A 14755-nucleotide genomic window follows, 5' to 3' on the forward strand; every position below is an offset into this window, starting at 1 on the left:
GGATCCATCCTTGAATTCGGGCTCAGTTTCACCTTCTACCTTGAGTACCTACCTCAACTTTGGAAACAATCTCGGCGGATACTTTGGAAGACAGCTGGCAGTATGCTCACTGTCGAAAGTGGAATAAGCGACTTGCCCGCCTATGTGTTTGGGGAGCGGATACGAAGCCGCTGAAAGGCGGTTTGCAGACTGTTCCCAATGGTTAAGGGTAGCTTCACGCGTCCGGCAAGATAAAGGTCGCATTCGAATCGACCTTGACTAATGTACTTTTGATGCTAACTTCGTGCTGCGGCAGACACGCAGTGAACGACTGGAATGCAGGAGGCAATGGTGGCATGTGCTCTCACACACCCCGTGGAAGCTGCGTCTAAATCGACAATGTATCTCTGGAGTACCGCGGCGTTACTGCTATTCGGTTATGCGCTACGACTCGATAGGTTTCGCATCATGGAATATTAGCGGGATCGCCTCGGTATTGAACTACGAGATATCGAATTACCAGTACAGTAATGAAGAACTGATACAAGTCGAGGACTCTACAATAGGAAAAGAGACCCAACGGGATACGGAGAAGGAGACACAAAGGCCTCATGATCCACCTAGATGCAAAATAACCAGAGAAAGCAGCTCCGGAAAGAGCGCGAGGAAGAAGACCAACAAGGAAAAACAGAAGAATAGAAAAAAGAACGCCCAAACGAGCCCATCACGAGTGATCCCCCGAAAAAGCACCCCTGCGGGAACTCAAGAAAGCCGTCGCCAAACCCAGTCACCTACTCACAGCGCTGAAGATCCGAAAAGCCGTGCATGCAAATCTGTAGACCAACTGGCACGCGAGTTTGTAGATGGGAATCAGAAGATTGCCACAGAACTGGGACGGCTGGCACCAGAACGCAACAGCTGCAAACCTTAGTACCTGAAACGACGTATCAAAACCCAGATTGATGAATGCCACCGACTCAACAAAATCGTCAACCGCACCGCCATACATGCCAACGCCGGAGACAAGGAAGCGATGGCAGCGCTACCGGCGCTACCGGCGCAACATGAAGAAGCTATCAAAAGAAAGAACAAACTTCCCAGAGAAGACAAACGAGAGCATCGAAACCGCAAAATCGCCTCCCTGACGAAATCTATGCTGGAGAGCACCAACGAAGATGAGACCTAGCGCTCCATTCGATCGAGACTGGACCCACCAAAAAAGTGTCTGGGGCTCACACCAATCGTTTATGAGGAAGCGCTGAGGACGGAGCGTGCCTCAGTGAATGAGGCCTGGATAGACCACGGGACAGAGCTGCATGAAGACGCAACTGGGCACTGCCAAGACCCAATCTATTGGCACCAGTATGCCGCAGAACTACCGCGCCTCGAACCGGTACCGGAATGGAACGACCCAATCTTCTGGCCTGAATCTGTTCGGGCCCTGTTAAGCTCATGCAACCGCAAAACACCTGGCATTGACGGTATCGCTGCCGAGTGGATGAAACTGGTGATCCCAAAATACGAGACAACAGGGACACCATCGATACCACGCCTCAAGTCGACGCCCGTTGTGGTACGGCAACGCCGTTCTGTCTCCGTGCAGCGACCGCACCGGCGCTATAGGCGCTATTGCTGTCGCTTTCGGCAGGCACTAGGCACACACGATAGGACGTATGAAACGACCAGAATATCCGAGATGAAGTATAGGTAATGTACCATGGAGGTAGGTGTAGATCGATGGATACTTCACCGCGCACTGAAAAAACACACACAAAAAAAAGTAAGAAAAGAAAAATGCGCAGAATCGGAGAACGCTGGCCTAAGTAAACGTTTTGTGAGTGGAAAAAAATTTGATAATCGCCCATATCCCCTTGCGTGAGATTCCCGGGTACAGCGCAAACACGGCGCGTATCATGAAACGTTCGAGGTTCATCGTCACATGGTTCTTCAGGTTCGTCAGGTACTTGATGGCCCCGTATTCGTAAATATCCGCGTCACCTGTATACCGAGTACCATCGAAGCTGTAAAAGAGATGTTTTTCGTGGAGGACGTGCACGCGTTCATTTTCCCTCCGCGCTTCCGCTGTACCAAGCATCAGGTGACGAATAAAGGTCTCGTCGAAAACTCGTTCGGAAGCTGGACCGTTTCCATGTGCGTCATTTCGGGATACATCTCCCCGCCAAATGCACTAGTCCTGACGACACCTGTATTATAGTCATGGAGTTCGGCTCAAAACGGTTTCGAATGGACTCTCGTAACTTTTTCTTGCACGGAACCTTGATCTGTCCAAGAAGACAGGCTTTCATAACCAGTTCGTTGTAGTGTGGTCTTTCTTGCAGCCATCGACGTAGGACCTCCCTCCTTTCGGTCCTTCTTCTCTTCCTTTTCTTCTGGACTCGGTACTGTTTTTTGTTTTTTCTGGCAGCCAGCGACACCTAGGCCACCAGGATCCTCCACTTAATTCCCCATAGGTTTCCTACTTTATTTTTTTGAAAAGGAACGCTCTTTGAACGCTTATGTCATATAATGGGAAAAACACTTGAATACACTTGTTTGAGGTTTGAAACACGAATGAACTGAAAACTATGCTTTGCTACGACTACATCGCAAATCCAACTTGTTCGTTGGATCTACACACTCTATCTCGCCATGCGATGCCGTTGTCATCCGTTCGACAAGGCCCCCAGCCACAGTGAACGCGCCTAATCTGGAGTCTCATGTCCCCCTAACAAGAAAACGTATTGTCAAGCTCGCGTTTCCCTTCAACGGCTACATTCGCGCCGTATCTCGTGACGGCCTGATCGCCCAGGTGCGCGTATCGAGTGCGCCACACAGAAAAAAGAACAGAGACTCTCGATTCACGAGCATGTAGATTTTGTTTTCCCTTTCGACGATAAACTTTGAAAGGAGAGAAAGCTTTCCGTATTTTAGAAACTTTACCTTTTACGCGTAAGATCCCTAGAACTGTAAGAGTCTGCTAAGCTGGTGCTCGGTGTTCATCTAAAGTGGCTGGAGCAGCCGCGAGACCTGAGCAACTCGTCCCCAGAGCGGTTTATTCCGGGACCAGGGGTGCTTAGGCAGCGTCTGCACGCCGCCCTGGTCGCAGCGTATCCAGTGGTAAGCCTAGACTGTTCTGTCTACGTGCCATGACCGCAGCGGCGCAATGGGGGCTACGGCGGGTGCTCACGGCATGCATTCGACACGCGATAGGGCGTGCGAAAGGACAATTATATCCGAGAAGAAGAATGGCTAATGGAACGTGAAAGTAGAGTGCAACATGGTGGACGCTTTCCCCGAAGTCGCTGGCGGCGCGTCTCCATTCCATGCGAAAGTGCTGCACCGAGTTACTGGTATCGATGACCCGAGTTCGATTAAACTTGAACAGTATATTGCTCGCCCTCTTCCTGCTTTTCGAATTTTAAAACTTTATTCCGATGGAAAGCCGCGGCATTCGAAAAGGGGCTATTGTGACTTACGCATTCTAACGAATATGCGGATCCTCGGCAGCGTTTTTGGAATGGCCTCCTCAACGCGTTACCACGGGAACTCTTTCAGTTCCGGGACGCGAGCTCATTTGCGAGACCCCCCGAGCGAGACTTCTTAAAATACCCGATACGATGATCCACCGCATACGCCCAAGTCTCCAAGCTTCCCTTTTTCTCACGATAAGTATGCTTCAACCATAAATGTTTCAAGGCGACCCGTTGACGCAGCAATGCACGTCACTAGATTGATGAGCAGAAAAATTCGACTTGCTCCACTGTGAGCATGTTCATGAGCTCGCACGGAAAGCTCTCTGAACTCATCAATTCAAATAATCGATTCTCTTCGAAAATGGACAAATGCTCCTCTATTTGTGGCCATCAAGGAGGCCGCATTCGACAGCAGCACGATGCCTGTAATGGGATACGCTTCCAGAGCCATCCGCCTGCACAGTGTGAATGCAAAGGGGTCCTGCGCTCGGACCTCAGCCATCGCAGCGCTCGCTTCCTGCGGATAATGCGCAACCGTTTCGCATGATGGGGGCGTAGATGAACAGAGATATTACGACTTGACCTCTAGCCTGTTTTTTCCCTTCCAGTGCCTTTTCAATGTAGACAACATCGCGTTCCACAAACCCCGTATCGAATGGGACAGCGTGCGCTTGCGTGTACCTCGGACAGAGTCCTCGCCAAGGCGATCGCGCGGAAGAGGCCGGTGATCAGAGCGTACAGTAATGGGCACGAAAACGAAGAATGCGTCATGGGGAGCGCTCTGCACCCGTCAACTACTTGTACTGAGCGATGAAGCGAGCGGTCAAGCGCCACCAAGAACGCCTCAACCTAGTTGTCCAGTTTTCCTTGGGGGGCGAATGCGCTGCTCCAGGTGGAAACCCTCCTGAAGCGCGGCAAGTGGACGCGCGCTGCATCCTTCCAAAGCGATACATTTTGGGTCAAATCGTACGCTATGAACAGTATCCACCGCGGGCGCTCCGTCGAGCACCTGCGCTTCCGAACGCGGGTATTCGCGTAAACACAGAGGCCATGTCGGGAGCGTGCCGTGTCACGGCATTTTGTTTCGCTTCTACTCATATCATCACAAGATCAGAAGAGCGATCGGCTAAAACAAGGTTCATATGGAGATGGCGCGTTCAATGGCGCGCTTCACGCTCTGCTGTGAACCGGCTTACTTGCACCGCGACCTCACCGTCGTCGCCCAAAACACCAACAACCTCTGCAGACGGGCACGCGCGGGACGGAACAGCGGGCCTGGAACCCTTGCGCGTCTACGACCCGGAAGTGTACCAGATTCTCGAGAAGGAGAAAGAACGGCAACGGAGAGGACTCGAACTTATCGCATCGGAGAACTTCACCTCCGCCGCAGTGATGGAAGCACTCGGATCTGCCTTCACCAATAAGTATTCAGAAGGTTATCCTGGTCGCAGATATTATGGTGGAAACATGTATATCGATGAAGTTGAGCGGCTATGTCAGGAACGCGCACTCGCCGCGTTCTCCCTGTCGCCAACCGACTGGGGCGTCAACGTACAGCCGTACTCAGGGTCACCGGCCAACTTTGCAGTCTATACGGCGCTGCTGAATCCGCACGATCGTATCATGGGCCTCGATCTTCCTTCCGGCGGACATCTAACCCATGGTTTTTACACGGCGAAGAAGCGCGTTTCGGCGACCTCGATCTACTTCGAGTCGCTGCCGTACCGAGTGAATGAAACCACTGGTTACATCGACTATGATGCGCTGGAGAAACAAGCCGCACTCTTCCGACCAAAGCTGTTGATCGCTGGGGGCAGTGCGTATGCACGCGAGTGGGATTACGCACGTTTCCGGCAGATAGCTGACCAGAGCGGCGCGTACCTCTTGGTCGATATGGCACACATCAGCGGACTTGTAGCGACCGGCGAAGCACAATCACCGTTCCCCTATGCAGACGTTGTGACGACGACGACGCACAAGTCGCTGCGAGGCCCCCGAGCTGGAATGATTTTTTATCGCCGGTCAGCGCTGGCAGAAATAGCACCGCGTGGTGCCGACCTCGAGCAGCGCATTCAGGAAGCGGTATTTCCGGCTTTACAGGGTGGTCCACACAACCACCAAATCGCTGCCTTGGCGGTGCAGTTACGCGAGGTACAAACGCCCGCCTTTCGAGCATACGCCAAGCAAATTCGACGGAATGCACAGGCCCTGGCCCGACGTCTTGTACAACACGGGTATGATTTGGTGACCGGTGGCACGGAGAATCATCTGGTACTGTGGGACCTCCGACCGATCGGAATCACGGGAAGCAAGATGGAAAAGTTATGTGAATACGTGAGCATTACACTGAACAAAAATGCAGTACCCGGTGATACCAGCGCCCTGAACCCAGGTGGCGTTCGGATCGGCACGCCAGCGCTGACGACTCGCGGTTTTCGTGAGGCGGATTTCGAAAAGGTTGCAGACTTTCTGGATTCATGTGTGCGGATTGCACTCCGGATCCAGGAACAAAGCGGTAAGAAGCTTAATGACTTTGTCGCAATGCTTCCAGACGATCCAGAGGTGCAAGCGCTCCGTGAAAGCGTGGAGCGCTTTGCGAGCACCTTTCCTATGCCTGGTCGCTGATTCGTTACCCTCAAGCTGATTGCCCTGCTTGGACACGGACCCTCTATCTCTGTCGGGGGGTATGCACGAATACGGTGGAGGCACCTACACTCGCCCGTACTGTTTCCGGCGCATTCGACGAGAGCAGCGCCCTTATCTTTGTGAATCAGGCGTGGACGTCTTCTCAAAGGCACCGCGATGACGCTGAAAGTGGTCACGAAACCCGTACGCAAGCAATAGATGCCGTCTATCGGAAACAGTTGTTCATCGGGGGATTTGCTCATCCACACGTCTGCACGCGTGGATGTTAGGGTGGAATCCAGCATGCCGGCATGGTAAAAATTCTCACGAATCGTTGATCCTCCGAACCGTCGGCATCTGCACGTACAGGTACGGATACTAAAGTCGAATCCTTTATTTTCGTGATCTGTATCCACGCGTCTGGCAGCTCGTGCTCGTCAGCGCGTTTGCCGCAACCTGCTGCTCCCTCTTCGGTGGTACGAATGTCGCCCAGCAGATCAGTTTCACCGTATCCGCCAGCCCAAAGTCGACGACGATCACAAAACAGGTCCCGGGTGCTCGTCACAACGGACCTCCGCTTTCGCGTCTGCGAACGCGAGCATCGAACGCGGAGCTTGCACGGCGCCAGGACGAGCGCTCGTTCATGCACAAACGCAAGCCTGTAGAAAAGCTTTCTGTGCTTCGTGCGACCTTGCGAAGCGATTTTGCAGGCCAGTGCCGGAACCTCGCCCAACTGATGTACGGCAACGCTGATTGTGGAAACGAGACAGCAAATTCAGCTGGATATCTGGACCTCTTCCCCTGGCATGTTTTACACGCCGTTCGATCATGACCAGAGCAGCGACTGCAGCGCTGCGATGCCAATGCGATCGCCAAGAGGTAGCGTCCCTCATCTGCAGGTCATCTAACAATCTAGGGACTGGTCTGTGGCAGCGGTGTGTGGCCCCCAGCGGTTTGCATTCCTTTGAACTGAAGAGGCACGAGCAGTAGTGGCGTGCAATGCATACGTCGGAGCCTCCTCGACATGAACGCCTTTCTGGGTAATACTCAGACTAGTGCCTTCTAGAGTGCCTGTACCAGCACGCCCGATTTGGTTTTGTTTGTTTTCCTGGCAGGAGGATCGAGTAGGATGACGAGGTCAGGACCCGTCTCGATGCTCTGGGTTCCTTTCCGATGAATGAGGACATTTTCTGCGCCTTATTTCGAGCGAATATTAGCGTCCAACTAGCGAAATCGGACAATCTCCGGCTGGAGTGCATGACATCGTGCACGGGACGCCAACGGTATCCGCAGTGCAGAGACAACAAGCGTGGATTCAAGTGTCTGCTCAATATGTAGGAAATAGAAATGACGAACATGACGTGTCGTTTGGTCGAGGCCCCTGGCTCTGGAGGTGCTGCAACGCGCTGAACCTGCACTTTTGCTCCGTCGACCAGCGCGCACAAAGTGAGCAGGAACTGAATCTTTCCATCTCCCATCGATGCAATCCAGACGATTTGAGCGCATCACGAGCACAAGGGCACGTTGAGCGTGCTAGACGACAACAGCAACATCGTGAAGCAATGACGAATGCACCAGATGATGGAAAGTTAGTTGACCATCCGTTTATGGCGAGGCAGTCGGGGGCAAGAGACTTGCGATGATATGACTCTCCGCGCAACAGTACGCGCCATGACTTGATGCATCGTGACAGGAAGGCTCCCATCACGAGCGAGGGATGTCTCGTGCTTCCCGGGCGGACGTCCGTCGGCTCGGTATCCAGCGAGCTTTCGCAGGAATCGTTTCGTACCAAGCGTGTGCGTTGTGCTGCGATGCGGAAGACTTGCGCTCACGAAATCAGTGCCTGGGAGAGGGTCATAGATTCCCGTCTGGCTCAAGGCCCTGGCATGATACGGGGTCACCAATGCGGCAAGGCTGGTACGTTCTATGCATACATCGGGAACGGTTTCCCAGGTAATCGGTGAACAAGAATGGTGCCATATCATTCAGTAGTACTGAATATTGGTATATATAGGCAGAACGTTTCACCGTAAACCTCTGATGGATTCCTAAAGCAACGTCAGACTGAATCGGATCGGGTCCGTTCAGATAACCCGAGTGTTTACGCTCAACATGAGGGTCTCTTCTCCTTGTCATCAACATGAGCGTTTTGCGCGCTTCCACTGCGAATGCTTCCTTTTTCTCTCGCTTATATGCGGTTTTCAGTGTGCCGGTCTCTACGATCCCTCCAGCTCCGATGTCAGCTGTTGGGGAGAGTTCATGAGAGCGTGTGAGTCCCGCTCTCGTCGCTTCCTGCTGTTGTCGACGCATTGCATGCCGAGGCTCAAGTGACGATCTACATATCGATTCCCATTTTCACCGTCTTTGTAGATAGCCTTGATGCGCTCTTCGCAGCGCTGTTCATTCACTGAGCTCAGGTGCTCCCATCTGTCCACCGACTTTGCTTCTCAGAGCATTGCCAACCTCTATAGTGTTCGAAAGCTTCGTTCATCTCGTTCGATGCCGTCCTCCGTTTCCGCGCTCGGTGCCGTACCGTGCGATCATGAGCAACTTCTGTATGAAAACTACGGCGACTGCGCTGTCCTCTGCACGTGGGAGCGCGCGCTGTTCCATGAAAGCCCGTCCTTGTGGAACGCAATGTTGTCCTTGATGAAACAAGTACCGAGAAGCAAAATCCAGGATACAGAACATGATAACGAATTTCGATGTTCCGGTGCCCCGTTCGAGCTAAGCGATGCTGCACGCTCCACTGGAAACAATCGCTCCGATGAATCTAGTCCGAGTCCGAGACGCTCTTTTACGAAAACAGCAGAAATGCGAGCTTCTCGCAACGTATCAGAGGAGAAGTATCATGCCGTTGTCGAATGGCGTCTTATCGATGGGAACAAAGATGGAAAAATCTAGTTTTTGAACGGAACAGATGATTCAACTTGACAAGTTCCGTGAAGTTTCGGCTTATACTTGTGACCGAATCGTTCACGGACGACCTCGAGTATCTTTCCTCGTAAACCTAGCGGTGCAAAGGGCTGCACCCATGATTTGCCTTGAAATAAAGAGATCGAATCCCTGAAGGATTTGTGACATGCGCGTGCCTCATATAAAGAAAAGAGATGGGCGGAGGCTTTGCCTCATGAATTCGATGATGATATCGGTAATTTCACGAACCTTCGTTCGGCGGCGTCGCCAAACATCCTGAATCCGGTGACGTAACAAAAGCCAACGGCAAAGCGTCGTAGCAGGCACTTCACCACTGAGAACGCTGAGCCTACGTATGCATCCGCAAGCCCTTCGTGCAGCACTCGAAATTACAATTCTATACATGTACATACGGTTCGGAAAAAAATCTCAGGGCATGAACAGTGCGACCAGTTCCATGTTTCAGTTTACTCTGACACGCGTCCTAGTGCAGGTAGCGGGGTGCGAGCTTCAGCGGCATCGTCCTCGCTTGACCAAGAAGCCTTGTAGTTACAGCGGGCGCGCTCCGATGCCTGAACGTCATCGCGAGCCCATCGGACAAGTTCCGCACTGAACGCCAATAACGCAACCCTCGTATTCGTCTTCTGCGTGTTGTGCAGGAGCCCGCCCTGGCAGCGGTTTCTGCAAAACTCGGCACCGCTCAGAGGACCTGTGGCACATCCACGGGACAAGGACATGATACGCGGGCAGCGGGTACCGGTCCTGGCCCTGGTTCCGCTGACGACGGCACCTCAGCCATAACTTGCGTACTGCGACGACGAAAGCGACGTGCTTGGTGGCACACGCTGCGCACCATGGTGCCGCTCTCGGGTCCAAACAGATGCCGAGATATACCATCACGAAGCCCTGTTGCAGGACGTTCACAGAATGAGGCAGGTACAGCCTGTGCTTCCCACTCAGTCCAAGTCGGGGAACGATTCAGCGCACCAACAAGCCCAGCGAGACGACGAGTCGCAGCCGTCCGAGCCACTTTTTCTATATCCTCGACAGGCTCATGCCTGGTGTTGGTACCGCTCAGCGAACCAACAGCTGACGTACTCGAGGAGCGTGTGCGCACACCAGGTCCAGAGTGGCTCGCTGCATCCGCAGATGACGATCCGAGCGCTTGCGTTCCAGAAAGTGTTCGTGGACGCGACGCTGACGCCGTCACCGATCGGACATCGTCGAGGACTTTTCGAATCTCTGACAAGTCCGTAGCATCGGGCAGCGCGCTGCGGCGTGTGCGTTTCTGTGGCGTTTCCGGCGGTGACATCACCGGCGTCGCCAGCCCTGCAGCCGGTGACGACTCCACATCCGAACTCGGGCACGCTGCCGTTGGTGCACCAGAATTCCGAGACCCGCCTGCGAGCGGCTGGGATAACGGCGTGCTCGACTTGACTGTCCGCTCAGGCGTTTTCAGCGCTGCTGCTGCTGCTGCTGCTGCACCTTTCTGTGAACGCAATGACCAGTGCGGGCCTGCCGTTTGCGCATGCGTCGAGAGCTCATCCAACATGGATGCGCTCGCAGGTGAATGACCTGATGAGGGAGTTTCGCACCTCAGGTCTCGCAATTTGGGTTCTATCTGGACCAGGTAATGCTGTTGGGCTCCGATCACAGATCCGGGGCGGCACAGCCGACACCAGGCAATGGCCTCCGTTGCCGTAAAGCCGTACATGTGCATCAAAGCACAGCACATAAGCGTTCCAGTGCGTCCAAGGCCGGCCTTGCAGTGAACCGCAACGGCACCCGGTTCATCCGCGCAAATCGCCAGAAAACGCTGGACGATATTCCAGTCCGGACATGCACCGTCCGCAAAGTACAGATCGTAGTGACGAAATCCCGCTTGGCGAAAAACACGCGCGTCATAGCGTCGCCGGTTCAGACGTACCACAGCAGTGACGCCAAACTGCTGAAAGAGGCGAATAAAGTACTCGGGAGCACAGCCCACGCCGATGTCTGTTGCTTCCGGGCAGCTCGTCGGACCCGCGAACGCCAGCAGCTTACCCGGAACAATCCAGTTCAGGTCGCCGTTGTGTACTTGCTCCCAAAGCTCATATGATTCGATATCGAACGCATCTGGTGCGAAGAGGTGGCACACATTGGTCGCCCGATGCCAAGCGCTGATGCAGTCAAAGACGCCCAAAGGGAACGAGGATTCCGGACCAGCAGATGCATCGCGAAAGAAAACCAAAGAGCTTTTGAGACGCTGGAGTTTTGCATCGGCCTGTTCGGGGAGATCTCCAAGGCGAAGAACGCGATAGGCGCCCACCAGGGCTGCTGCGTTCGTCAAAGACTCTAGATCATCTGTACAGAGCATGATGGCGATAGGAGACGCCCTGCCGGGGACATTGTCCTCCACGAAAGATCCTTCATCTCCGTCGCTAACAACAGTTTTCGGAGCGTATGCAAGATTGTGTTTCACTCCCTCGCCTTGGACTGCGTTGCCTCGCAGTGCTCCGTCGCACATACCCCGAGGCATCAAGACACCGTCCGTGCGTCCTTGCCAGAGATGCAGCTCTCGGACGATACTTTCAATACGCTGAATAAACCGCATGGTCTGCGCGAGATTGTATGGTCCAAAGTCGTTACAGAACGCCTCGTACACAAGGTCGTCCTGGACGGAAAACAAAAGTCCAGCCAGGTGTCGAGTTCGGTTCGAGCGAGCGCCGCCACCTGCGGTGTCCGCAGCGTCCGCCTGCGGCCGGAGCGGCGTGCCGTTCGCAGTCGCTTCTGCGAAGAGCCCCAACAGCGTCGGCGGTGCTAACAACCGACAGTCCGGAGTGCGTCTTTCGCAGCATCCTCGATCGATGCTTTCAGATACTGGCCGGTCTTCAGGGTCTCGGGCGCGTACCGACCACGGAACCAGGTACACGAGACCAGGAACAACCTCAGCATAGAGCTCTAGACGAAGATGCGATCGCAGTTCTGGCCTCTGCTCCAAGGCAGAACGCAGCCAAGGAGACATCCAAGCCCATTCTTCATATGCACAGTGGGTTCTTTGTTCGTCGCCCTCAAAGCAACTGCTGCTTCGCTGCTCTGAGGGTTCCTCAGCTCCGCCCGGTCCCGCGCTTGTTCGCACGCGCTCCGACACAGACTGCGCCCTGCTCTGCTGGCGGGTGCGATGCGCAACACCGACCATCATCTCCGTCGTGCCTGTGCAGCTACTGAAAGCTGATAAGCACAGGACAAAAGTTCAGAGGCTACAAACACGTCTTTGCATCCACGTCCGAGCACACATTCGTCAGGGACGCTGCAAAATAGACCCCCGATGGATCCGCCTCCGATGCCGGGGAGTGTAGGCCCCGGTGCGCTTCGACGGCCTTGTTTCGTTGTTCGCAGCCGCAGCTCGATGCGCGATCTCCGGCGGATGCGCGCCTGCCGTGGACGTAACGGTCGCGCGATGCTACTGGGCCTTGCATCGCATACGACTCAAATGTACAGAAATGTTCAAATTGATACGGCGATCGTTACGAGCGCGTGTGCGTGCGATTTGGCTGTGATGGAAAAACGTGTCCATGGACTGTGGATGGCCCAAATTGCGGGATAGGTGAGCATTGACATTCGGGAAAGCGTCCATCATGCTGCGCAATACTCACGCCCAAGTTCTATTACCTATGCTTCCTATTTTCTATATGGTGCGCTTGATATTTGCACCTCCAGATCTGACATGCATTGAACACGTCGCGCATGTCGCCGCTTTAGGGAAACGCGATACTGATCATCAGCGTGACGCTCGAACGAACAAGTTGTATTTGCGTCAAATTCGTACCAAAGTAGAGTGTTTATCCCAATCGTGTTTCAACCATCAAGTACGTGTATTCAAGTGGTTATTTGCAGTTTGTATCAGAAGCGTTCAAAGAGCGATATAAAAAAATCAAAAAATGGAAAGTTTCGGAAGAGGAAGAGGAGGATCCTGGAGGCGGAGTATCACCGGCTGGCAGAAAAAAACAAAAGACAGTGCAGAGCGAAGAAGAACAGGAAAAGACGAAGAAGCAAAAAGGAGAGGCTCTACCTCAAATGCTGGAAGAAAGACGACGGTGTGACGAGATGGTAGTGAAAGCCTGTCTTCGTAAACAGAACAAAGATCCGTACAAGCAGGCGTTGCGGGAGGCCATTAGAAACCGTGTTGAGTCGTACTGTAGGAGTATTCGTAACGCTTCTTTTGGACATATGCATATAGCGAAGGAGATGTATCGTAACGTGACGCACATGGAAACAGTCGAGGTTCCGGATGAATTTTTCAACGAGAACTTATTCGTCGCTTGCTGGTTGGCACAGGGGAAGCTTCGACGAAAACAATGAGCGAGTGCATGCTCTCCACGAACATTGCGCCGAATTTCGCTTCAGCGATACTCGATACAAGGATGTCCGGCATATTTACACCTACGAGCCGATGTAGTACCCGACGAACCTGAGGAACCATTTGACCAAGAACCTCAAACGCTTCGTGATACGCTCCATCTTTGCACTATACCCGGGCCTCTCTCGCAAAGTGATTGAGGATCATAGTCGATGGCATCGTTAACGATAGTAAGAATGAAGAGGAGAACGAATTCGTTGAGAAGAAGACATTACACAGGGGACAGAATGAAGCTTCTGGAATCCGTGCGGCTATTCAAGAGCACCGTGTGGTCGTGGGCCTGTTCAACCCAGCAGAAATGGTATCCGATATGGAATAAGATTAAGAAAGATGCTATCCCCTAATCCTGCGGTTTTTCGTGTTTTTGGACCGAGAACTCGAACGTAAGGCGGAGATGGAGCTGGGTGTCGTAAAATGAAGAGTCGGAGAAACGGAAGGCTGCCCTAATGGGAACGCGCTTCAACGGCGTTCCATTGTGGAACATCAAGTCGCACATTGTGACCATCAACTCCAGAGTCCTTCACAGCTTAATGAAAGAGGTCACCCCAGTGTTCGATGTCCATGAGGAGGAGTTCAGCAAAGTGACAAGCCGCGGAGCGGACTTTCGAGCCTTCCGGGAATTCATGGAAGCTCAGGCTGCTCATGACTGCGAGATGTGGAAATGGTCCGGAAAGCCCCGGAGGGCCCGTCAGCATGTGAACCTGTATTGTGGCAAACAGCGTGCATTCACCAACTTCTTCAATCAGTTGAGCGTCCTCAAGGTGGTCAAGAGTCAAAGGATTGTAATATCGTACGGAGCAGGGCGCTTTGTACCCGGAAGACGGAGCGCACCCGCTCCATCGACACGAGCGAACAAGGAGTGCGCATACCTGTTTATTCCATTTCCGATAGATGAGTTCCGAACGTCCTATGTGCACCATGAGCTGAGATGTGCATTCCAGAGAATCGAGTTGGAGAAGTGTCAGCAGAGCCCTGAGCAAATAGAAAAATACTGTGCGCTAACGGAAGTGCAAATGGAAAGGAGGGCGAAAGTTCGACGGCTACTCGCATTAGAGAGTACAATCAACGGCAAGAAACGTACGGAGTTTGTGAATCGTCAATTTCACGCTGTTATCACAATAATGAGATGTGCGGTGCTGGAGACGAGACCCGAGGAGTTGACGCGAACCATCTCTGTGGGGCAGCTCCTCAAGGTCGCATTGTACGGAGAGAAGTTGAAACCAGTAGTTGCAGGCCGGTCAAAAAAGGCTGGGAGGCGTCTGCACGTCGGTGGGAGACGTATTGTCTACGTCGGGCGGTTTGCAGCTCGCCACCACAGTACACCCGTTATGCAGCGTACGCCGACTGAAACGCAATCGCTTCT

General features: G+C 53.3%; 3 protein-coding genes across 3 annotated transcripts, besides 2 other annotated features; 2 read left to right on the top strand and 1 right to left on the bottom strand.

The window, feature by feature from the left end:
- Nucleotides 1-418: 418 nt before the first annotated feature.
- CYME_CMI089C (hypothetical protein) lies at nt 419-910 on the top strand (the record flags this gene model as incomplete). Its single annotated transcript, XM_005536213.1, has 1 exon — nt 419-910. The coding sequence occupies one exon, from the start codon at nt 419-421 to the stop codon at nt 908-910; it is 492 nt and encodes a 163-aa protein (XP_005536270.1).
- Nucleotides 911-1211: 301 nt separating this feature from the next.
- Nucleotides 1212-2605: a sequence feature (repetitive element).
- Nucleotides 2606-4502: 1897 nt separating this feature from the next.
- On the top strand, nt 4503-6077 carry CYME_CMI091C (serine hydroxymethyltransferase; the record flags this gene model as incomplete). Its single annotated transcript, XM_005536214.1, has 1 exon — nt 4503-6077. The coding sequence occupies one exon, from the start codon at nt 4503-4505 to the stop codon at nt 6075-6077; it is 1575 nt and encodes a 524-aa protein (XP_005536271.1).
- Nucleotides 6078-9693: 3616 nt separating this feature from the next.
- Nucleotides 9694-12174, bottom strand: CYME_CMI092C (similar to protein-tyrosine phosphatase, CDC14 homolog; the record flags this gene model as incomplete). Its single annotated transcript, XM_005536215.1, has 1 exon — nt 9694-12174. The coding sequence occupies one exon, from the start codon at nt 12172-12174 to the stop codon at nt 9694-9696; it is 2481 nt and encodes an 826-aa protein (XP_005536272.1).
- A 758-nt stretch (nt 12175-12932) lies between these two features.
- Nucleotides 12933-14542: a sequence feature (repetitive element).
- The last annotated feature ends 213 nt before the right edge of the window (nt 14543-14755 follow it).

Source organism: Cyanidioschyzon merolae, chromosome 9 (genome assembly GCF_000091205.1).
Source record: "Cyanidioschyzon merolae strain 10D DNA, chromosome 9, complete genome".
Lineage (NCBI taxonomy): Eukaryota > Rhodophyta > Bangiophyceae > Cyanidiales > Cyanidiaceae > Cyanidioschyzon > Cyanidioschyzon merolae.